The 25,513-nt window shown below is 39.1% G+C and overlaps 1 protein-coding gene across 3 annotated transcripts in view; it reads left to right on the top strand.

Moving 5' to 3' along the window:
• Nucleotides 1-25,513, top strand: part of LOC146572039 (voltage-dependent T-type calcium channel subunit alpha-1I-like) — a 288,178-nt gene that overhangs the window by 124,311 nt on the left and 138,354 nt on the right. For all 3 annotated transcript variants that reach the window (XM_085276073.1, XM_085276072.1, XM_085276071.1), the window contains one exon: nt 3,420-3,553. In XM_085276073.1, the coding sequence (XP_085132199.1) occupies nt 3,420-3,553 (134 nt within the window). The remainder of the gene's footprint in view (nt 1-3,419; nt 3,554-25,513) is intronic.

Here is a 25,513-nt window from a genome sequence, read left to right as displayed (position 1 = left end):
AATCTAGGCTTTTTGCACACAACAGCATCGACGAGCTGAATTCTTGGATTTGTTTAAGTGTGTTTTTCTTTTCTTTTTTTATTAGATGCTTGATAAAAGCTATGTGAGGTGTGAGGATTTCGACGTGAGGCTTACCTCTGATTACTGCGCAGAATAATCGTTTTCCATTACTTCACCTTTTAAGGAAACCTGTTGATTTGAGCTTGACGGCATTTGGATGATGTCATGGAAGAAGCGTCTTTGCTGCCATCAGTTTGCTTTTCACACACAACATCATCAAAAGTCTTACTGTGTGCAGACAAACAGTCTGTCTCATTCATCAGGAAATCTGTTAAATTTGTGCTTGTACATTAGGCATGTTACATTTAGAGGAAATATGTACTGTATAATGGATCTTTAGAGCTGTTGCTAAAGCAAACCAAAATACAACAAAATTCATTGATATTGAGTTTTACTGCCTGTTATGGTAAAAGTTATGGACCTGGAACCAATTAATGGAGGATTGTAGAAGAAGTGATAAATCATTTAGCACAAAATGAATAGATGAGTTTATTCAATTGTAGACATAAAGCCTAAAAGGGCCTACGGCCACTCAGAGGATCTAAAAACTGTGTTTATAATTTGTGTCAAAATAAATCTAGTTGGAACCTTAACTTCAATTTTTCTACATGTAGTGTTGATATACTGTATTTTCCACACTATAAGGCGCACTTAAGATCCTTAAATTTTCTCAAAAAACGACAGTGCGCCTTATGTATGAATTCTGGTTGTGCTTGCTGACCTCGAACCGATTTTATGTGGTACACGGCGCTCAAACATCTGTCAAAACATGTTTTAGTGTGACTTTGGTAAGCAAGAAGCTGCACCGCTTGATGGATTGTGGGAGCATTACGGCTACTGTAGTCAGGAGACTCGCGGAGTGATCTGGGTCCTAAACTCCGTCTGGTCAGGTCTCAAAGTCAAACGAATACTGCACACTAGGGTTGCCAACCGTCCCTTAAAATACGGAATCGTCCCGTATTTCGAAACAAAAGTACACGTCCCGTATTGAGCTAATAAGGGACGCACTTTGTCCCGTAATACAGTGAGAATCAAAAGTAGTCTATAAATGTTTATGGAATTAACACTTTGTTTGAAAACATAATTCCCAGCCCCTCTCCTGCTTTGTGACCAATGAGCTGACAGCACACTTACGAGTATGACAATTCAGATTACCACTCATCTCATTGGTCGAGGAAAGGTCGCTTACGGAGAAAATACCGGAAGACAACAAATGACCACAACAAGAAGCATGGCCAACAGGGAAACAAACGCAGACACTGCGGTGCAAGTCTCGGACGACAGTACACCTAAAGCTGGGCAAACACTGTGCGATTTTTTCAGTCACGTTATTCAGCACCTGCTCAAACTGCACGATTGACTCGCAGGGGTTAGAAGTTGGTAGGTCACGATGCAGGTCTCACACTATACGACCCGATGCTCTGATGCGACCTGAGTGCTCACACTGTGCCTCCATAACATGAAGGTTATAACAGAAAATCTGTCGCGCTCTCTCTCTCTCCGTCTTACACTCACACAGACACACACACCACCACCATCAACTTTGCTAAATTGCTAATGAAAAACATTGATCGGGCAGCTGTGATTGAGCAGCAGTGTAAATCCAACTGTTTTCACGGTTGTTGTGGTCGTGATAATTTTGTGATGCCACATCGAAAAGGCTCGGATGAGCTTTCCAAAGTTCTCCAAGTTGTGCCTCCGTCGCTTGTGTCCAGATCACACGCTGCACAGCCGTGCTGCTCCGTCTTTTTCACGGCGTTTACGTGTTTGCGCGCGAGCAGTGTGAGCGGCTCACGAGCGATTGATGATCGGGAGCTGGTCGTGAGGTGTTAATCACTTCTCGTTACCCCACGTATACTGCACGACGCACGATGAAGGCCAAAATCGGTCCGATCACTCAAAAATCGGCTCAAAATGGGCCTAAAACCGCACAGTGTGAGCCCAGCATTAGAGCAGCAATGTTTGTTCCCCTCAGAGAAAGGGAAGAATGGGAAAAGGAAAACACCTGGCTGGAAAAAGTTAATATGGGCATGTGCAGTGAATATCAGCGCTATGTGGCCAGAAGTGTGATAATATAATTTATTTTGTGTAATAAACAACTGCAAGAATAGATGATTACAACAAATAGATGACTAATACATAAAAGTAATACATAGATGAATAATGATGATGAGTTAAGATGCGTAATCATGGGAGCAAGTGGGTTTACAAACAGGAGCAGCTGATTAGCATTAGAAAAGCTGAAATAATACCTCAACTGAAGCCAATTGTACTAAATGCACTAAATGTGCACTGTTACAAGAATGTTTTTCTTTCTATTGTTTTCTATTATTTTAAGTTAAGCAGGACAGAGTTCTTTTAAAGAAAGATTTACTTATATTCTCAAAAGTTAAGCATGACAGGCTTCTGTTTAAGAAGGAGACCTGTTTTATCGTGTTAATGTTGTCATTTTGAGCTAAAAATAAATGGCTAAATGATCATTTGTTTCACATGTGTTCATATCACAAAGAATACACATCTACTTAAATCAAATTCAAGTCAAATGGTTAAAAAAATAATTTCACACACAAAAAAAGAGCTAGAAAATTCACCACACTGGGAAGGGTGAAGACAACTGGGTCGCCCAGCCCTGGCGACGAGGTGTCCCTTATTTATTTTTCAGGGAGTTGGCAACCCTACTGCACACTGTGAGTTAAAAACTGCCTAAATTCTTTCATCTTTAATAAAATGATCAGAGTTGCTGCTTCACCAGGTGTAACAAATAAGTTTAACATCCATGAAAACAGAATCTATTAAATTTAGCAGAGTTAGAAGTTAGCAGGAAGTTAGCTCGCTAGTTTCCACCTAAACATGATATACCATGTTCTGACTGAGGGATTTCTGAAAAAATTAAAATGTACAGCTCTGCTATCACTTCCAACATAAATGAAGACAGAAAACTAAACAGGCATTTGCCAAGTGGTTTTATTTATTTATCCGTGCATGTGTGTGTGTGTGTGTGTACATTTGCATCTGCTTGTCTATGAGATGCAAGGCCTTTTCACACACATGCATTATTTATTTAATGTAATCCGTTTTTCAGTGTTAAACCTATAAAGAAATGACGATTCTCCTGGTCACCGTTTCCATGAAACTTAAAAAAACAAGCAAAAAAAAGAATAATTGTGAGTTCAAACGATGATTAAAGTCAGTTAGTTTCACTTTTGCACGCTAAATTTAACAGACGTCTCTCTCTGTGATCTTTTTGTTTCCATCCCAACAATGATTCATCATTCCTGCTGCCAAAAGCAGCCAGAAATGACGTTTTTCCTTATGTTTTCCCTTATTAACACCTCGTATCTCTGTTTCTTTTCTGTCAGGCCTTCGATGCGTTCATCTACATCTTCTTTGCTATGGAGATGGTTGTAAAAATGATCGCTCTGGGGATCTTTGGTCGACGCTGTTACCTCGGGGACACGTGGAACAGGCTGGATTTCTTTATCGTCATGGCAGGGTGAGGACCTTCTGTTCCATTTATCTGACTCCTCTTTCCACATCAGGAGACTCACACGGGTGGGAGCGCTGAAGGGTTTTCTCCCAAACACATGTCTTGACAGCTATAACATCAACAACAAAAACAAATAAATAAAATGTAAAAAAATAATAAAGGGAAAGTATGAACTCATGCATTGTGGGTCAGTGTAATGCTAATTAAATACACCCAAAGGGCTACACTTAAACATTAGCTGATTCTTTTTCAGTAATTTTCACTGTTCCTCTTCGGTCTGCTAATATAACTTGTAAATGTTTCATTCCACATTTAAACTGGAGCTCTCACACAGAGAGTGTTTGAATTATTCGAAAGTTCAAATATTTAATTATGGTCAATTCTGTTTCGCTTCTGTTTAAAGGCCAGGTTCCAAATCCCTTTTTGGCTCATCCTTTTTTGTCTTCCTCTACAATTCACAATCCACTGTGCTGCGATGCGTAGCCAATCAAGTCGGTGTTACAAATGTAACATGGCAGTGGGTATTAACGTGTGGATAGTAACTGGCTCTCACTTGGGACGTGACTGGCAGTAACACAGTGATGATGCGACTCAGCTGAGCTAATCATCTTAATGGAACCTATTGAATGAGCTGAAATTACCCAGCCACAAATTCTGTCAGGGTTACTGATGTCTCGAAGGGATACCTTTAAATGGTTAAAAAAAAAAAAAAGGTATGAAATATTTTTCTTTGGACAAAGTCAGCCATTAAATGTGTGTGTGCTTTTTTTGTTAACTCTACTGAGCTTTTGTGCAACTAAGGGATTACCGACTCCTGATGCTAATCCTAACCCACTCCAGTGTACCAAGTATAATTTTGTTCACTTGTCTCATTAGTAGTGATTTCCCACTCTCTGCAGCTTAGTTAAATCCCTTGTTATGACCATCTATAATGTTTCTCTTTTAATCGCAGTGAATTGCTCAGTTTCTTGGAGCACTGGTGGTAGAGGTGGGCCAGTCGATCCAGTAGTATTGATACCAACACTGATACTGGTATCGGATCGATACTAACGTGACAGGATCGATACTTTGTGTCTGTCCTCTAAGTTCATGATGTGCTGCACCCTGGTGAACCTTTTTGGATGTATACCCTGTAGCACATTTCAGTAACAGAAGTTGACCCAAAGTGCTTTAGAGACAGGAACATTTATATTTTACATCTCCAAAAAAATCCCAGTTTAAAATATACATGAGAAGTTGAAAAGTTTTGTTTGTGATTGTGTTCAGAATTTGCAAATTGATGATGATGAATCACGAATGACACATTGTTCTCTCCTACATAAGCTGCCTTTACAGGTTAAAAATGTTGGTATTTCTATTGGCAATACAGGCTCTGCATTTACTTGGTAACAGACTTATACCAAAATTTGCAGTGTCGCACAGCACTAGTAGGTTGTGGTTGGGGGCGTTTTGTTTTGTTTTTCTAATTATGTAATGTCTTTTTATTAATATGATCTGACTGAAATGCCAATTTTAGAATAGATGTTTGCATTTGAAAGGACATGACGAGGACACTGCCTGTCTGAAAGTTACAGTTTGTAATGTTAACATTGTCGCCTCTTTCAAAAATATTAAGGATGTTTTTAAAATCTGGTTCATTTAGTTAATTTGGTCTAGAACTGTGGAAGGGCTGTTGCATTTTACCTCTCGTCCGCTTCACACCAAACATTTAAGTTTGGTTATTTTTTTCACCTATTAAAGGGTAATGAACAGCTGATTTGCTAGTTAGTGCTGTCGTATCATGAACAGAGTCAGAGCACATGGTACAACAGCAGGAAATACAATGTTGCTGTACTTTACCTTTTATGGTTTTAGAATTTAGCCATAAAGAGCTCATAATGTCTACACTGCACGTGCAGCTCATATTTAGAGAACAATGGTTGACGGAGACCAAATGGTAGGGCTGGGCGATATGACCCAAAATTCATATCTCGATATTTTTTAGCTGGCTGGCGATATAAGATATATATCTCGATATATTTTTTTTAAAGCCATAAAGTAAGAACAAGAAGAGAGTTCTTAGTCAAAGCTGTGTCCCAGATGTCACACAGGCACTTTTATTAACATAGAGCAGATGTACATAAAATTTACTCAAAAATAAATTATGAGCATTTATTAAATAATAATGCTCCATAAATAAAAGAAAACAATGTTGTTTTTGTGCATAACAAAAAGCTCACAATTGTGCAGTCAAAATGTAAACTAAAAGACGCTGAGCATAGTAACAAAGACAGATTTCACAGCTGCTCTGTTCCCAACTTGTACTGCGTGACTGACAGCCTGGAGTTTGAAATCCGCTTCGCAACCACGTCTCTTAACAGGTGCCATTTATGGTCCTTATACACAGTAGGGTAATATTACGTTGAAGCACAGTACGTATCACTCCGCGAGGCTCAGCCGTAATCCTCCGACAATCCATCAAGCGGTGCAGCTCCGTAGCTTACCAAAGTCGTACTAAAACATTTTTGACAGATTGCTGAGCGCCGTGTTCCGCATAAAATCGGTTCGCGGCCATCAAGCACAACCAGAATTCATACATAAGGCGCGCTGTCAACTTTTGAGAAAATGAAAGGATTTTAGTCCGTGCAGCACCTCTGGGCTGCATGGCGTTAGCGTGGTTAGCTCGTTAGCGTGGTTAGCTCGTTAGCGTGGTTAGCTCGTTAGCGTGGTTAGCTAGCTAACACATTGACGCCGTCCAGCCCCACGCACGGGGCGATGCGCAGTAACTCGTTAACGGAGATTTGCCGTGTCCATCTTGTCGCTTCCTGCAGGTGAAGCGATGGGGGAGGAGGGGGAGTTGTGTTCAGTGAAGGAGAGGCGAGGCCGAGTAACGTTGCGTAGAGACGGAAGTGCACGAAAGAGAGGCAAACTTGCGGCTCCACAAGTATAATTATAACGTAACATAGACTATATCGATATAAAGGATATTGTCAGATCTTATATCTCGTATAAAAATATATCGATATTTTTTAAAAACTCGATATATCGCCCAGCTCTACCAAATAGTGACATCTGTTGTTAAAGACGGATACGATAACGGCCAAAATGAAAATTATGATTATTTTGGACATTAGTGAGATCATGATTATTTATCTCAGTTATTGGTTGATTTGTTGAATTGTGCGTAAACATTTTTTCAGCCCTGCTTTTTCACCTAAAGTCGGTGAAACTCATACAATAAAAATAAAGGCAAATACAAAAACTGTACCAAGATTTTACTCAAAATTAATTTTCTGTATTACTTTCACTTTCTACATTATGCTACACTCCTGTTAATAAAACCATCTCTCCACACAGAAGGCCTGATCACCTGGTCTCTTAGAAGCAAAATATAAAATCTCTCTCTATTCCCCTCTTTGTCATGTTGTATACAGCACAGCTATTGGAAAAGTAATTGCTTGAGGGGATAATATGGCTTTTGTCCAGTGACTATTTTTCCTGAAGCCTTTGCTACTGAGAGTATTTAGTGTATACTTATCTTTGGCCATTATGTTGGTGATTTCAGTACATCTTTGTGAGATGGATCAATATGCGGACGTGCCACACGGGCTCGCATTTGTGGAGTTCTGTGCTGATGTTGGGTGATTCCTGTTAGCAGCCATTGCGTTGGTTTTCTTGGACGTGTGTTTGTAGTGTGCTTTCAGGTGGTAGGATAGCTCCAAACAATGAACGGTATTCCGAAGGACAAGCTCTTCACCTTCAGCTGTATCTGTCTTTTAATTTAGCATTAGTAGGACAGACTACAGCAACAAACATGGTGCATAGTGCAGGTAACAGCTGTGATTGGCACATATAGTGCATGCTCATTGTCAGGCAGTGACTTAGGAACCAACTTGATGTGATGAAGCACGCATTGTCACTATTGGTCTATTGCGTTCATTTAATCATGGGAAGCCAAAATTTGATTAATATCTGCTTATCTCCTGACACAGTGGGACATAATGGTTTCTAAGTGACTGATGCTGGGATACATATTAAAAAATTATGATAGCTTTTAATAAACAGCTGTAGCTCAGGAGGTGAAACGTGGTTGTATACTAGCTAAAAGGTTGGTGGTTCAATCCCTGTTTTTTGGGCAAGATATTGAAGCTAAAGATGCTCCTGGTATGAGTGTGAGTGCGTGTATGAAGGTTAGGAAGCACTTCGATAAAGAAACAGTCCTTGTATTAATACGTGTGTGTGTGTGTGTAAATGAAGCATGTAGTAGAAAACCCTTTGAGTGCTCAGTCAGTTTACCATTTAATAACACGCTCAGATTTAATAGCTGTTACGCTATTCCATTTATGCTAAGCTTACATCAGCTCTTGCACCTAAAGTTCCTATTGAGCAAAGCCAGATCTTTGTTTTCAGGTCAGCAGTTATAAGGCTCCGGCTCACATTTGACTTTATCAGTTCAAGTTACCATCAGTTAATTATGGGTTTTCTTACATTATTTCAGACAGTACAAAGTTAGACATTTGTTTCTGTATACACACAGAAAGACAAGTAGCAGTTTATTTTTTTTACTGCATCTTGTCATCTGCTCTGATTAAGGCAGCCAATAGTGTTTTATTACATCAGAAGCTGGAGGCCGGGCTACGAAAACATACTATTACAAAATTGAGAAAAATCAAAACTCAGACAACATCAAAGCAACCAAGCAAACAAGGAAATTGACATAACACAAAATCCACTTGAGAGAATATTTACAAGGACAACTTCAAAGTTTCATAAAAATACATGTTATGTACTCAGATTGTATTAACATTAGTCTGTGTTCTTGTTCCAAAAACCAAGAACTTAGCGTTTATACTAACCGGTTAAATTAGCTGGAACCGTGCTGTTGTCTGTAAGTTAGGGCCACTGCGTTTAGAGGCAATCAACAAAGGAGCTCTGAAACATCTGCTTCCTGCTGAATTTCACTGTGTAATCCACAAAGAGCAGCAGTCACATTAGAAATGATTGTGAGTTGTGATTCTTTTCTCCACAATTAGTCGTAGGGATTCCCCAACTGCAGAGTCTAATCCTAACCCTCTACAATGTAGGTATAGACTTGTACTTCAATGAGTACTTTTTAGTTTCTTACTAAGATTACATTTCATAGCCTGTACTTTTTAACATTTACTTGAGTAAAGACACTGCATTAGCACTTCAACTTTTAGTTGAGTATTTCAAACACAGGTATCTGCACTTCTACTTAAATGAAGCCACATCATTTCCTTAAAGATTAATAAAGTAGCATTCTGATTCTGATAAAGAATGTCTGTATTTTTGGCACCACTGGCCACAGAACATTGAAGTATGCTTAATTACACTTTCCTGTCCACAGGGTGGTACATTCTAAATTACAGTATTCACACGGTGCCAATGCTATATAATTAAGGATGCAGACTCAAAACTCTAAAAGTCCTAACTTCAGTAGATCCAGTCACTAAATAGGAAGTTTTCACAAAGGTATATAACAGCTAGGTGCCCCTAACAGCTGCACGTGATTAAGTGTGATCAGAAATCTTGGCACTTTGCTGATCTGAAGCATTCAGGCCTCACAATGCACCCTGGTGCCGAATGTGACGAAACAGCAAACAAACAACAAACTGTTTGAAACAAAAAAGGAAGAATCAAGGTTCCTGTGACCCAGTCAAAGTACAAATCTCAGCTGGACTAAAATGATTTGGTGGGACCTTAAGAGATCTGCGAATAAATGAATGGCCGCCAGTGGGCCATAATTCTTGCATAACGATGTGAGAGACTTACAAAGTCTTACAAGGCAGGATTATTTCAACTTATTGCTGAGGAAGTGCTTCTACAAGTTACTGAATCATGGGCTGTACTTGGTTTTTCCCAGGACCGCATGGAGTCCTGTTAAAAGTTTCTGCTTCACATCACTTTTGTAAAATGGGTTCCATCAGTTTGTCAGCTCCATTATGAGTAACTGTACCTGTTAGTCATACTTTGACAAGCTTCTCAAAATGTTACAATGAGTACAGACCAGCTTGAAAACAATAGTTCACGTTTAAAACTAAATAACCTGTACCTATACCCACTGCCTTTATTATATTTTTGTGTTTCTGTGGGTCCCAAATTATTTTTTGTGTGACCGTCTTTATTTTTTAATAGTCTTTCTCAAAAAATTAATAATCCAAAGAGCAAATAATCCAAAATACAAAAGATTTGTACAAAACAACAAAAAAGTTGATTCTCTTTGTGTTGGAATCCATGCTTATATCGTTGAAAGTTCCTATTACTACTGCATGCCAGTCTTCCTACTTACTTAATGTACTTTAGTTACACTATTATAGGAATTGTAAGTATTTTTTTTACAAATAATTGAAGATATCATGCTCACTAATACTTTAAATTGCTAAATTCAGTCAAATTGTAGCTTTCTGCCATAAAGTTTCCTTTTGTGGCTTTTTAATTTCCTCTGCATTCATCCTCTCCTTTTTTGATTTTCACTTTCAGAGAATGGGGCCAATTTTTCATTCGGTTTCACTGAAATAGTTTCTCCAGATTTTCCAGCTTTACAGTCACTGGCCCTGAGGCTACAGAAGATTCTGCTTCCACCATCGAGCTTCCTTTTAATATTTGATCTAGTCCTTTTTTCCTCAAATCCAAAAAATCAGCCCGCAATGTTCATGCATGCATGGTATGGAAGAGATACTGCCATCATCACCAATTACTCCCTAGTCGTGCGTCCACCACATGCAGCGTGCTTAGCGACAAGGAGGAGGGGGGACATGATAAAATGTTGCACCCCTGGGAACTAGTTTACTGCAAACACAAACAGTAGGCGAGCTGCAGGGAAGGGATTAGGAGCAGTGTGAGGCTCACACCAGGCTCAGCTTAGCTTGCCTGTAGAGCTGAACCCTGCACACAGTTAGTGAGGGAATATTGTTCGAACTGCATGTTTTTGTGTGTTGACTGCTCTTGGATTTGGTAGATGCCAAAATTAGTCCAAAAGTTGCCTTTTTATAAACTCTCTTTAATAACCCCTTGCTCCAACTACATGCCTCCATTAGTGATGTGAAAGGCTGCAGGCAATCATCTTGTGTAAAAGATGTATTTTTATGAGGAAATGTTCTGTACATTGATATAAAGCTAAAGAATAAGCTCCTCAAACACAAAATCGACTCTTAAAAGTGTCTAAAGTTAAGCTTGCAAACCTTTCTTCACTTGTGAAAACCAGTTGGCAGGCTTTGAAGGGCAAATTGATAATAGATTGATTTGTGCACATGCATGCAGTGATGCCTCTTCTTTCACTCCTACTATGCCACATTTAAAACCTATTACTGTATATAATAGTGCTGAATACAGTGAAGTTTATGAAGCTAGCGTTGGTTTTTAGTCATTTTTCCATTCATCCTTATTCTTTGAGGCCTGGCAGAGCTGAAGTGGTGATGGAAGTCTGCGTATTAAGAGCACTGTATTTTATTTTTCAGTCTATCTGCTGAGAGACAGGAGAAGAAAATTAGCTAGTAGCTAAATCTGGCACATTGTGTTTATTCTGATTAGGCTTGCTGATTAGAGGAATGGTTTATTTGAAGAGTTTTAGCCAGGACAGTGCAGAAATAGTACTGGTGAAGGTTATGATGTCGTGGCCTGATAGATTTGTGGGAGTGGGAGTCTTTTTCACACATAAACGTTAGTCATGGATTATCGAATACATACTTCCCTTAGGCAGTAGTTTTCATTTTCATTGCTATGCAGATGAAACCTAAATTTATCTCTGAAACCAGATAAAATAAATCAATTGCCATCATGGAGATTTTTGTTCTCTGCTGTTAAATTCTGAGTTTATTGGAGTTTATTTGGCACTTTTTCTTCTTCATGTATGCTGTATAGTGTTTTATAGTTTATACCTGACAGGTTTTGTTGTTCAGTGTCCTTGTTTCTTGTTCTTCTGCTACTGTGTAATGTGAGTTTAGTGTTTCTATTTTGATCCCTTGCGTTGTAGTCTAGCTTTCCCAGCATCCTTTTGTGTTTTGTCAAGTCCCCAACTCTGTCAGTTACTTGCATTAGGTTATCTTTTTCCATCTTTTTTGTCTTGTGTTTGGTTTCAATTCCTTTAAAAGTTAATTTATTAGTTTCGGCTCCGTCTTTCCACTCTAGTGTGTCATCTATACCTAATTACTTTCTATATCTATTTAAAGCCTCAAGTCGTCTTTGTTCCTTGTTGAGTTGTACTGTGTTCTCGCTTTGCTCATGTCAAGTGTGGTTCCCTGCATTGTTTTTACTCAAATCTCAGATCTTAAGTTTGGTGATAAAACATAGCTTGGCTCTTGGTGGCAGTAATAAAATTTCTTCCAATGAGTGACGCTGATCCTAATTCGTTGCAACGCTGCATTATTCCATTTGCCTAAAGCAGAGTGGACAGTGAGCGTTTGAGAGAATAAAAGAAATACACACTAAAGCAAATGAATGCATTAGCATTGGCATTATACAAGGTTGTCTTTACTGACTTAATGGCATCTGTCTCGTGTCTATTGTTCAGCATTAAAGCTTTTTTTCACTCACATGAGGAATGTGTTTGTCTGTAGAAAACTAAAGCTGGGTGCACACCTCACAAATGTCAGACTGATCATGATTGTGATTTGAGTGTATTGACTGATTCGGCTGAGCTAGATTGGGTCCTTTCCAGGTTTAGTTGATGTTAGCAGTTGACAGGTTAAGGAATTGAGTGTGTGGTTTAAGTGTAAAATAATTTCTCTCCTCCTCAACCTAGCCCTCATTAATCAAGCTGGAGTTTCTAACCAAAATTGTTTAGATTTCTGCTTTAAATGTAACTGGATTACTAAAGCTGTAATTTTCTCCATCGCGGCCCATGTAAGAGGTGAAGTGTATGCTTCAGTGTGAGCGTATCCTTCTGCGATAATGTGTTTTTAGGGATAATGTTAGAGAGGTTATCGGTGAACGCAGGCTGAGCTTTGTACCTCCTCTCTCAGGATACATTTAGTCTCTCAGCCCCATGTCCTCTATCTGTCTCTAGCAGTCAGCCAAGGAAGCATGACAGGAGGTAAAAACATGCTGTGTTTTGAGGATACGACAAGGGAAAAAGAAGAGATATCAAAGCTAAATGTCAGGGTTCATAAATTTACACATTTTACACTTTAAAAGCATTTCTTTAAAACCCATCAGAGGAATGACAACAAGGAATTTACATTATGTTTCTCAGGCTCTTGCAGGTTTACTTGACTGTTGTTCCAAACTTAGTTGAAATGCTCCTGTCAAGTCATCAGTTTGCTAATTGCTTAGTAGTGTGACTGTTGCTCAAGCTACAGATGTTTGCATGATTATCTCCTGATGTAAAAAGCTGCACACTTTCACTTGCTAAGACATTAGCCCCAGAAGTTTTAATGAGCCTATGTTCCAACTGACTGCCAAACTGCTTAGAGTTTGTCTGGTCTTTAAGGTAGAACTGGAAGATTAGTTTCTATAACTTTATGTGGTCTGATGCTTCACTTACACTGGACTTTTCCTGAGTTGTGGTGGTTCCTTGCCAATAGCACCACTAACAGTTAATGGTGGAATATCTAACGGGGAAGAATTTTCACAACCTGAGTTGCATCCTAATATACTACCAGTCAAATTCGGTAGACCCTTTCCTGGCACGGTGCATGGCTATGTGCTTGATTTTATGCAGTTATGCAATTGGATGAAAACACCTAAATTCAAAGATTAGGAGGTGTGGCACAATACTTTTGTCCATATAGTGGACAAACCGAGCTGAATGAGCTTGTGAGGCCCCAAGGCTGGATTTTGTGTTTCCTACCTGTTGCAGTTTAGAGACGTCTCATAACCACCATACTGTGAAAGGAATCTGTACAACATAGCTATTTCATATAGTCAATAAAATGTATGTCTGTCTAACATAATAACACTTACATCTAGGCAACATATTTGCTGTTGTTTGTATGGTTTAGTGGTTGGTTTTAGTTGAAGGAGCTCCTGAGATACTTGCATCAGCCTCCATCTACAGTGACAGCTGTGTCACGATGGTCAGATTATACTTGTCTAAACAAAGTTTCCCATTCTTTGGTCTTGCCATCTGTTTCTCACACTTCACATATTACAAATATGTAAAGCTTTGTTTTGTACGCAGTAGATTTAGAAACTGTGTAACAAGCGTATGTTTGCATTATACATCAGCCGTCTCCCCCGTGACATACACTGAAAGGTGGCAAACCGTACACTGGTAAGCACAGCAGATGGGAGGCCATAATTGATTCTTATTTGCATTGACATGACTATATTTATACATATAGTCATGCCATATATATCACATGTTCGCCCTCTCGTTTGACTGAAATATGAGCTGTCCACTGTTAACTTTTCTCTCTTAAAAATGACTTAGCTTTTTTTTTCCTGGGTTTACAGTTACATAAACACAATAAAAACTTTATGATGTGATGGAACATCATGTCACCCAAGGAAGCAAGCATCTATTCTTCTAGTACAACAATCCATCAGTAAATCTAAAGACTGGCAAAGGTATAGCGTTCAGTGTTGTTGAAAGAATTTCAAAGTGAAAGTGCTGCAGAGAGATACTCATTCATCTATTTGTGCTTTTTGTTGTTGTTCATTTCTTCTCACAAGGATATTTCTATTGATGCAAACATGAGTCAGGTGGCTTAGTAATAGAAAAACCAGCAAGTATAAAGAAAAAAGCTGTTGGGTTGTGAGGTTCCATTAATCAGATAAAACTCATTGCAGACATCTACCAGTCTGGGATATGTTGAGTTTGGAAGATGGGTCTATGCTTTAAACTTTATGCCATGTCTCTTTTGAGACATTGTGAGTGATTTTGCCAGTGCACTGTTATTTATTTATGTTTTAGTGTTGATACAGCTCACACCGATGGAAAGAGATTCACGATAATCATTAAAACTCAAATCACTTTTATCTGTATTATCAATATGTTTGTTTCCTACATTATATTTACCCGATACAGTGTGCAAGCTTGAGCAGCTTTAGATGTTTAGATTCTTTTCCACCACACAGTATCATCAGGGAGGCGTCTAATCCCAAATCCTTTCTGCAGCATGACCCCAAACATAGAGCTAGAGTCATGAAGAACTTTGTTCAGCATCAAGAAGTGCTGCGACAGATGGCCTGTCCCCCGCAGAGGCCTTATCTCCACATCATGGAGTCAGTCTGGGATTACATGAAGTGACGCAGGAACAGTTTTGCCAATGAACTGTCGCAATAAACAAGACCAGTTGATTGTTATTATTATTGTTGTTGTTGCTGTATTCATGCAGGTAAGCTAACTGAAAGTTTTACTTTGGTGATGGTTGTTCTAATTAACATTAATATAACTAAGTTCAAAATCAATCATTTCTCTTTGATATCAGTTTGATTTCAGGGGAATCAGAATGTTTCTATTTCTAAATTGAAGGCTGCTGAGGAGCAAAAATAATCTAGTTACTCTGTTCATGCTCATGAACATATGATAATATAATCAAGGCTTTGCCAAACCTGTGAAACAGTCTATTCCTCTTTACTGAATCTGTCTTCATGCTCTGCAGAGAAATAACTAGTATTTCTATGGTGGGACTCAAACATGGGGTGAACAGTCACTTGTTACAGAAACTATACATTCATTTATTTAGCATCTTTAGCTTGCTTCGCTAAGATATAGCTAGTATAAGGAGGTATGTAATGTATAATGTATGATCTTGCTTTAAACTTGACCTTCTGAAAACTATCAAGGACTAGGTGGGACTTTGATGAGACACCCCAAAGCCAAAGGGGTGAAGGCGAACAGCTGAATGAGAGACTTAAACACCCAAAAGGATTTCAGGCACCAAAAACTAGTTCATAAAGTTTAGACACCATAAATGACTTGGTTAGCTTTAGGTACCAACAGTATTAGAGTTGGTCCCTGAAACTACTCAGAATGTTGTAAAATGATTGTTTTGTGAATTTTCTAAACCCATATTTTATTCACAGTAGAACATGGAAATCTCTTTCGAGCCGTGCTTTATTGTTTCCTAGAATTGAACATTTTCTCAGTTTAAGGATTTTATTTAGTTCTGTGTTCTGTTGTGAAGAAAATGTTTTTTCTGTTTTTATTGACACATTTTTTTTTTTTTTGAAATATGGTTGGAATTTTCATTCGAAATGCTCTTACTCTGAGTAAAAACTGTATCACTGTTGCCACAGACCCAGCATATCATAGCATGAATTCCAAATATCCCATAGAATGAGAATGTACTGGAAAAAACCCACAGCATGGTCCTATAACTTAAGAGTCAAAGCTCTCATTTACTTAGCACTATTACCTAGTTGCAGCCATTAGTCAATAAAAGTGTTTTTTTTAAAGAATTAAGAAACAAAAGCAGCTATTTCTTATTTATTTTTTTAACACAAAGTATACATTGCAGCTTCTATTTTGTACCAATCATATAATAGACTAAGAAAAGCGCACAAAGAGAATGACACAAGCTCAAATTAACATCAAATAATGTCATATGATATGACCTGACATACTAATTCAGTACATGTGCAATCTTTTCAGTGTACAAACAGGGGTACTGCTCTATACGTATTTTAATCAGGCACTTTCACATTAACACTGCACAGCTGGTGCTACAGGTGTCGTCAGATCAGTATACTGTAATTAGTTTAATTTGGAAATGACTCATGTGATTAGTGAGCTAATGATCCTCAATAGCTTTTGACACAAAGAGTACAGTAAATGAATCGTGTGAATCTTGTATCACAGAGCATCAACTCTCTAAACAGACATATGTATGTTCAGAGCTGATAGCATATCATTAATATATTTGTAGTTTATGCTTTACAGTTGACTTTACTTCCATATTACTGCTTCTGGACTGACATATTTAAATCCATAAGTATCATATATTTCATGCATTTCGAGTGACCCATGTTTGCACAAGTCTTTGTGGGGTTGAGTGTAAAGTGAGAACAAACCTGTGCACAGCTTTTCAGTCAACTGGTACTGAGAAGCAAAATATACAGAACCAGGTCAATGACTCTGTGCACATTGACAGTAGTTTTGCCTCTGTGCAGCACCACAGTGGATTTTAAATCAGACAAGATGTAACTGAGGTGCAAACCTTAAGCTTTAATCCAAGGGGTTTAACAAAAGTGTTGCATTAATCGTTTCACAGTTCTAATGATTTCAACACAAAATCCTCCATTTTCACAGGTTGAATTGTAATTGGACAAATTAACTTAATTTTAAGTATAAGGATTTTTTTTTTTTCTGCCTGTCCCATTTGGTTCTTTAGCCATCAGAATTGTTGTCTGAAGACCAACAAGGATACCCAATGGATTTACTTTGCCAAATGGATCATCGTGGCATTGCCGTATTGGTCCATTTGGTCGATCTTTGTTTTTATTATTTATTATATTTTATTTTCAGGGGGGATAGGAAAGGGAGAAAGAAAGAGGAAGGAAAGGAAAAACAGAAGGGGAGAGGGACAGTGAGAAAGGGGGGGAGAAAAGAAATAAAAATCTCCTGGATCACCTGTTGAGAGAGGAATAGAAAACAAGCAAAAAAGACAAAAAAAAACAAAAACAAAGCAACATACTAAACACAACACCATCGCATTAATCTAGCTAAGTGTAAACAGCAGTAAATACTAAATATTCAATGTTGTTGTGCAGCACGCAGGATAGATGTGCTTCGAAGTAGCAGCCAAGAAAGGTGTAATTTAAGTCTACGAGCAGTGAACACCCGTGTGCATACCTGTGTGGATCAGCGCGCTTGTATTCCAAAGGTTTCTCCATGTAACGATCTGCTAGGGAGTGTGGGGGGGCCACAGCCCTATCCTATAAGGATTATTTTTAATACTTGGATGAATATTTTTGTAATCAATAGAGTCTAGGTCACCCGATTTCACCCGATGTTGTGTTTCCTTCCTTGAGATACTCTGCCAGGCCTTCAGTTGTTGCTTGTTTGTGGCTCTCCCTGCCTTCAGTTTTTTTTTTTTTTTGATTTGATTTGATTTTATTGATTAGCATTCAAATTCAAATCTCAGTGAAAACAGTGAAAAAACAAACAAACAAACAGTGAAAACAGAACAAAAATCTACCATAAAGAAAGAAAGCATGAGACAAGGCTAATCAAAAGGTATTGGCTGAAGCATTTGCTTATTACGCCAACCCTTTTCACAAAATATCTTTTTGTATGCAGCTCCTGTACACAGGGCTTGAAGAAAATAATAAAACAAAGCAAAAACCAAACAAACAAACAAACAAACAAAAAAAAAACAAAGAAAAAAAAAAACTTTCCACCTTAGATAAGTAACTACATCAAAGCAAAAGAATCAAGAGGTTGTTTTTTTTTTTTTCTTTCTCCTTTTTGCTCTTTTCATTCTTGATTTATATATTTTTCTAATACTCTATTTTTAAACATATTTTTAAACAAGGAAAATGAACTACACCTTTTTAAATCACTGTCATAACTATTCCACAGGTTAACTCCTCTAACAGAAACACATCTCTGCTTTATATTTTCTCTTCAGTAACTGAAAAGCAAGCTCTACACGGTAGAGATCAGATGGCTGATTTAAGAAAAAAACATTTCTTTGCCTTGAGAAACTCGTGGGCTGCTTTTGCAGCATGCTTTGGGTCATTATATATTTCCACTGTGACGTGCTGTCTGATCGGCTTTGCAGCATTTGGATGAATCTGAGCAGAGAGTGTCAGTCTGTACACTTCAGACAGCATCCTGCCGTCAATAAACTCTAATGACCTGCTTACATGGGCAGCCATACACTGAAAAAAAGGCCATGTTGGATTTACTTGATTCAATAGTGGACATTGGTTGCACACAAATGTTTTGCTTTGGCAGAAACTCAACACAACTTTTTCATATTCAGTAAACCTGTGCATTTTGTGTTCATAAAACGCGATTGAAACATGTTTAGATGAAGTAAGTTGAGCTCTTGGAATATTTTAATCCTTCACAATTTTGTCATTTTATTTCAACACTATTCAATAACTTTTACCCCAATACTACTTGGTGTCTTCATATTACATAATGTTCAACAAAGTCTAGAGTCTGGTTACCATAAAAATTGAATGGATCTACAACAACTAACGTCGCCCTATCTTTATCCTGGTTGCTGGGAAATAACCCTGAAGTGATAGGTTACAAGGAAGGGTACACCCTGGAAAGCTCACAAGTCTATCACAAACAACCATTTGCACTTACATTGACAGGTAATTTAGAATCACCAATTAACCCTAACTGTAACAACTGCATGACTTTTAACTGTGGGAAGAAAGCAGAACGCCCAGAGAGAACCAAGTGCAAACTAGCCAGACAGTGGATTTGAACTCAGAATCTTCTTACTGTGAAGCAACAGCACTAACCACCACACCACCAATCCAGACTTAACAAAAGTAGGAAAGCTATGATTTCAAGGCTGAATTTTTTTGTACGTTTTTGTACGTTTTTGTTCTTGACAGGTTAAACCACAATAAATAGCGATAGCATACGCCTGGTGTGTGTGTAGTTGTCTGCCTCTTATAACTCCAGTGATTTTCCTGCAGTTTGAAATCTCGTGCGATCTTGTGAATTTCATGAGTTCAGCAACTAACCACTCTTACTAGATTGTATCAGGTCATCTCAACAAGAACAAATTAAGTTGTTGAATTTCGTACAGATTCTTCATGATTTAACTACGTTCATAGAAACATGAAATTATTGTGTTTAAATTACAAGTTAGACTTTTTTAATGTAACAACCACCCAATTTACTTTTTTCTGTATACCAAACAAAGTAGAGGCGGCTGCTCGACTTGACTGAGATGGATGCGCGCAAGATTCTTACGTAAATCCAAGAGTTGACCAATCCCTTTTTGTCAGTGTACATGACCATGCCATATCATTGCCTTCACCCTGCTGTCTTTTATGCTTCAGATCATGATCCATTCCTTTTAAAGACTCTTTTTGAAAGTCTTTGGACAGTTTTTGGCTCTAGGTGTTTTCTGACAAACTCTAATATGAACCTCCTGCCTACCTGCCTAAACCCTCTATATTTAAATTCTTGATGGTGCTTATTAATTGAAGGACTTGACAGTGATACATCACCTACTCAGGACTTTTCTTGACTTGACTACATGTTGTGAAGTTGTTGTTTTTTTTCTTTTTTGCACAAATCCATTTTATGCATTTGTTATGGTTTCATTTGCTTTGCAAAAGTAATATAAAATGCAAGTCCACCACTTAATGCCAGATTTAGTGAGTGAACAGGCCTCACTAAATGCAACACTTTTGTTGAACTAAAGCTGACGGTTGACACTTTAGTCGCACCTTGTTTGCCCAATTTAACATCTACCGATTTAACAGGCAACTCTACAAAAGAAGTACAAATGGTACGAAAACATATGTAAAGCTAACTGTATCCTGAAGTGTATGAGGGTGTTAAACTTGGTTGAGTCAACACATGCTAACTTGTGCTAAACGAAGACATTAGCTTCTAATTTTAGATTTGCCAACTAAGTGTTTTTGCCCGAAATGTAACGTGTGAGACGTCTAACTGGAAGAAACAAGGAAAAACCAGTGAGAAATGGGTAATGTGTCCGCAAACAGCTTCAGCAGACAGCTGGCTTTTATCTTTGACAAGATATTCACATGTCTGAGCATATAACACACACATACGGACATGTGCGTGAGCATCTGTACTCTGCTTGAGATGTAACAGTAGCTTATTAGAGCTCTGACGCCACATGGCACACTGTGGGAATGTGAGAAAGGAAAATAACGTGCGCACCGAGAAAGTGCACATACACACACACTGACGATGGAACATCTATCTTTTTTGACTTGCAAACCACTTCTGGGACTGAAAATCTACTGTATCCATTAATCTCATTTTAATAATTGATGCCATCTTACCCAGAAGGAGTTTGGCCTGGACTGTTGGCATAAAATGAGACATTTAGCATGTTCCGGTAATTGCCATATTAGTTTATCCTTGCCTATTAGACCATTGTACATTCAGTGAAATGGCTTAAAATGTACAATTTCTGTTGAGCTGCGTTGTTGCTGTCCAAGGCTATCTACTGCCTGAATCACCAATTATAGTTAATTATAGAGTTCTGCTTATACATGTTTCTTATGAGTGTAACGCGGGGAAAAAGAACTGTTGCTGAACAGCTGTTGATGCTGGTGTGCTGTAATATATGTCCATGAAGGAAACAGCTCTGAAACATAGTTGCTATACTACATGTGACTCGTGCAGGGTTACCTGCATGTACACGATATATTGCAGACTTTGACAAAATGCAGCAACTCATACAGAATTCAGTCAGTCTTAAGAGCTTTTTTCACACCTTGGCTCATCGGATTCAATTCATGTGAGTTAGCTTTGAGACACAATAGCTAACCCAAAAGATTGGCACTTACAAGATGCATACAGACAAGCAATGCTTGACAAAATGCTCTCAAAGAACAGAATGCTTAAATTTCACTTAGCAAGCATGTGTTGGCTTACTTGTCCTGTCAGAACACCCAAGTGTACAACTTGTCTTATTTGACGTGAAACACAAAACTAAGCTGTTAAAATCCAAATACTATGCAATTAAATATAGTAGATAACAATATACAGAAGTATTGAGTGGAGAAACCCTGACCCTTTTAGGTTTCATATCTTGGGACTCTGTAACATGATGAATGAACTCTGTACTGTTGTTACGGTCAGTCCTGTTTTTAAAGACTTGTTACTTAACACCACAAAATTACCCTAAAATCATCCTTGATTGCTGTGTAGCGTTCTAACGTGTGCTTCTTAAATTATCTCCAATATTCACACTTCCCCTCCAACCAAGAGGGAAAGCCTGAAGAAAATCACTCCCACTGTTCCACTCTGATGCCTCCTGAGAGAGTATTCCCCAATGCTAACTTAAACAGCAGAGACAGAGCAAGTTTCTGAAGAGAAGAGAGACACCAAAAAAACACAGAAAAATGGAATAAGAAATATGTTTAAGATTCAGTTAAAAAAAATCCACATTCCCCCATCCAAGGCCACTTTGGAACAAAAGTAATCTAGTTACTCCACTGAAATATTCATGAAGCTATTTGGTTGGCGAGCGGTCCTAACTCAAACACAGACAGACACTAAATTTAGTTTGACTTGTGTGAGTGTATGCAAAGGTTTTGTGTGTCAGAGAGTGACGGCCAGTGTGTGTGTGTGTGTGTGTGTGTGTGTGTGTGTGTGTGCTACGAGTAAGAGTGCATGTGGATTCACAGCTTATGTAACTACATACTTCAGGAGTGTGCATGCGTGAGTGTGTTTCATTGTGCAAATGAAGTGTGTGGCCCAGTCTGATGACTTAACACAGCTTTACGAGAGCCAAGAGTCTGCCCCAGGCATTTTCTCTACTTAGTGTGTGACTGTGTGTGTGTGTGATTTTATTTGGGTGTCAGACTGACTATACAAATGGTCAGTGTTGAAAAACTTAGGGTATACAGGCATAATGTTTACGTGTGTGTCTGTGTGTGAATTTCTATTGTCTGTTGTCTCTGGGTATCATTCGTTGCACACGTACGATTGTTTGCCTGTATCTCTCTCTCTTGTGTAACCACATGTGTGTGCCTTATCAGAAATTGCTGCAAAAAATTGCTGGAAAATGACAGATCACTATTATGTCCCCCACACCCCACTAGGGTTGGGTATCGTTTAGGTTTTATCTGATATCAGCTTATCAACCTTAGCTGTTTTCCACTTTTTCTTTGGCCATTTTAGCCTTTTTGGCCAGGGTGAAGGGAGTATCTGCCATCAAACAAGAAGACAGCTGCATGGAACTACAACGGTGTTTGCTAGTTCACCTTACATGCATTAATGTAATAATGTGGTTAGCCTACTCAACGTAAATTACACACGAACAACATTAACCTACTCACGCAGAAAAGAACGGCTGCTGCTGCCATCATCATCCGTCATCATTTCTGCTACACTGGCAGGGCTAGGGGCCAGGACTCTCCTCTTCGGGTTTTTGGGGGATGTTGCTAACTCCGGGTCTGATAACCGGCAACCCACCCGCAGTAGATGTGCTTGGTGTGAGGTCTCGCAGCAAGCTATCAAATACGATGCATTTCTCGGCTTTTAAAAAAACGCTATGTGTTGCCAGGTGTTTCATCAGATTCGAGGAATTACCTCCTTTGCACAGTATCATCTTAAAGCACTTGTTGCAGGCTGCTGAGTTTGCATCTTTTGCTGTGAAGTACAGAGTTTGACCGCTTCACCTTGGGCGTTTTTAATCTGTAGCTCTGCTCTAAAAGAACGTACGTACCTGGACCCGCCTACTATCCTCGGAAAGGTAAAATGATTGGCTAGAATCCAAAGTGTACGACATCTCAGGAAAAAACAGCACTGAAATAAAGCACCGAAATGTGCGCCGCTTTTCGGTCTGGTTACTACCGTTTATGTCAGAACCGGTGCCATGATGGCACCGGATACCGGTACCCATCCCTACACCCCACACAATGTACACACTGAGACTCATGCCTTATCAACACGCTGGAGCACAGTGATTAAAATAGCAACACGAAACACTAAGTCCAGTTCATTTTGTCCCTTCTTTCCCACTCGGTGCTAGCCATACTGTTAGAGTACATCTTACCATACACTCACACAACAACAACAACAGCAGGCTAGGATGTGCCCACAGTGTGCAGACGATTATTTTTGATCATTTTCTTGAAAGAAAACAAAAACCCCCAGTTCAGACCTTATCCCCCCACTGAATGGCTGTTATCAGTCCCATGCAGATCACAGGTAGGTGGCCTCCACCTCCTCCCAGTGGGTAGTTCCTTCGTCCATGCTTACTAGAAGTGAGAGGGTTTTTTGTTTTCTCATAAACAGCAACAGAATATATCCACCAGACTTTTAACGAATGCACATGAGTTTGGCAGTTTTTGTTTGGGTATTTTGTTGAGGAGGAGTAGACTCAGTTTTTGCTTTTCCTTGAAATCTCTGTTAACTTTTGTTTTTCATGTATTTATTTTTTGGAGTAATTGGATGGGGTTAGGAAAAGATTGCGGTTTTGCCATATGGGGCAACACAAAAGCAAACTACAGCCACTATACACATTACAAAAAGATAAGGTAGTTAATAAGGTTGGACATCTGAAGCACATAGACTCTTTATTTCCAAGCTGAAAAACATTGAAATTTATGGATCTGGTAAGATTTAAATGACAACAACAAGGAGTATGTGCTTAGCAATCTGTGGGGTGAGGGTCTGAAAAAATGCACAACATAAATCATTTATAACATGTAAAGCAGGGTGTTAAAAACTGATACTTGTATATAATGACATATTTTAAAAAGCAATACCTCTGAAGAGGTGTAGTTAAATAATTACACCTGTACGTGTATATGAAATGGTCAGCATTTTTTCCCCGTGTGGATATGATGGCTTTCACTGATTTGTTTCTTTTTATGTTTGTTAGCGTTATATTTTGAAATAAATATTTGATCAAGTGTTTATTCTGCTCCACTCCCCCCACGGAAAAGTCCCCTGACAAATTGGATCACCAGCCTGTGGTCCCACATAGATGCGCTTGTCTCTGAGTAGTTTGTGAACTCTGACCGTTATTTTCATGGTCAGCGTGTTTTACTAGAGTATTTTTGCCTGATTTGTGCAGGGAGCTGAAGCAGTCCTCCGCCGCCACCTGTCACCCGCCAAGGTTATGGTAATATAATAGCAACAAGAGAGATTCATATTTCACGGCTCACCGGGTTAGATTCGTACCTAACGGATGCAATCAAGCGTGGGCAGAGGTTTGGACACCGGAGACAAGTTTTGTCGCTGGACCGCAAAGAATAAAACAAACTGTTTTGCTCACTAGGTTCACCTTTGACCTACTGTGGGCTGAGTTTGTCAATTTGAAAGCTCTGACCTGGTCAAGCATTCCAGGCTTTATGATGATAATTTTCCCCAGCTCGACATTTGATAGAAGTCAGCAGCGCTTACAGTTCTCTAATCCCGGCAGGACTTTGACATCCAGGTTAGATCATTACAGTTTGAAACTTGTTTGAATTTTCCAACTTTAAGACCTCGCAAACATTTCAAACTGGGACACTCCCTCTGGAGCATCACTACATTCCTGCACTACCGTCAGTTTTCCGGTTATTGCACAGTCGTGCGTTAAAGGCTCTCCTCCAGGTGTGCAGGTCGAGAGGTCGAAAGTGAAAAATGTAATCTGGCTCTTTAATCACTTGAGAAAGCACCTGCTAGGCTCTCTGGCTTATCCTTGAAACGAGCATGTTATCACGGAGCTTGAATATCTTAGCAGGAGCAGAATATTTGTGTCAAATACCTGAAACTTGCCTTAGTTTCTTTTACCACGCTCTCCTGCGTCTTGATAAGAGTCCACCCCCCCACCCCCACCCTTTCTCAGCCAAAGAGCAGCTTCCTTCTGTTCAGTCAGGTGTATGCATATTGCTCTCTTCTCCCTGCCTCTCTGTTCCCAGCGTTGTAATTATCTCAAACACTTGATAAAACCCTCAGGCTCTCTCTTTCTTCCTCTCTCAATCTTGCTTTATTGCCTTCATTATAATGCACTTAATCAACCCTTGGTGCTTTCCTCACATTGGTTTCTGACCTATCCGTCACTTTCTCACGTTTTTTTCACCCCTGCCATCTCTGGCTGTTTCTCTTGCTTTCCGTCCTCTGCCCCCCACCCCCACACACTCCATTCCTCAGGCAAAAATATATTTTCCAAGTGATGAATTTGTTAGGACCAGGTGAAATAGCAAAATTCTCGATCTTTTCTTCACCTTTCTCTGTCTCTTTTATGCCATACCTAGTTTTACTTCAAGCCTGTTTACTCCCTCCACCTCCAGTCTTTGCTCCCTCGCCAGCCTCCGCTTTCATCTCTGGTGGTTGCACGTTTAATCTCGCGCACTTCATGCTTGTGTACACCTGCCAACCAACCGGTATGCACTTTGATGCATTCGCTATGT

The sequence above is a fragment of the Mchenga conophoros genome, linkage group LG6 (genome assembly GCF_057382185.1).
Source record: "Mchenga conophoros isolate Kocher_MC1m ecotype Shallow Benthic linkage group LG6, M_conophoros_male_GT1.1, whole genome shotgun sequence".
NCBI classification, from domain to species: domain Eukaryota; kingdom Metazoa; phylum Chordata; class Actinopteri; order Cichliformes; family Cichlidae; genus Mchenga; species Mchenga conophoros.
This window is presented reverse-complemented; position numbering and strand designations above follow the sequence as displayed.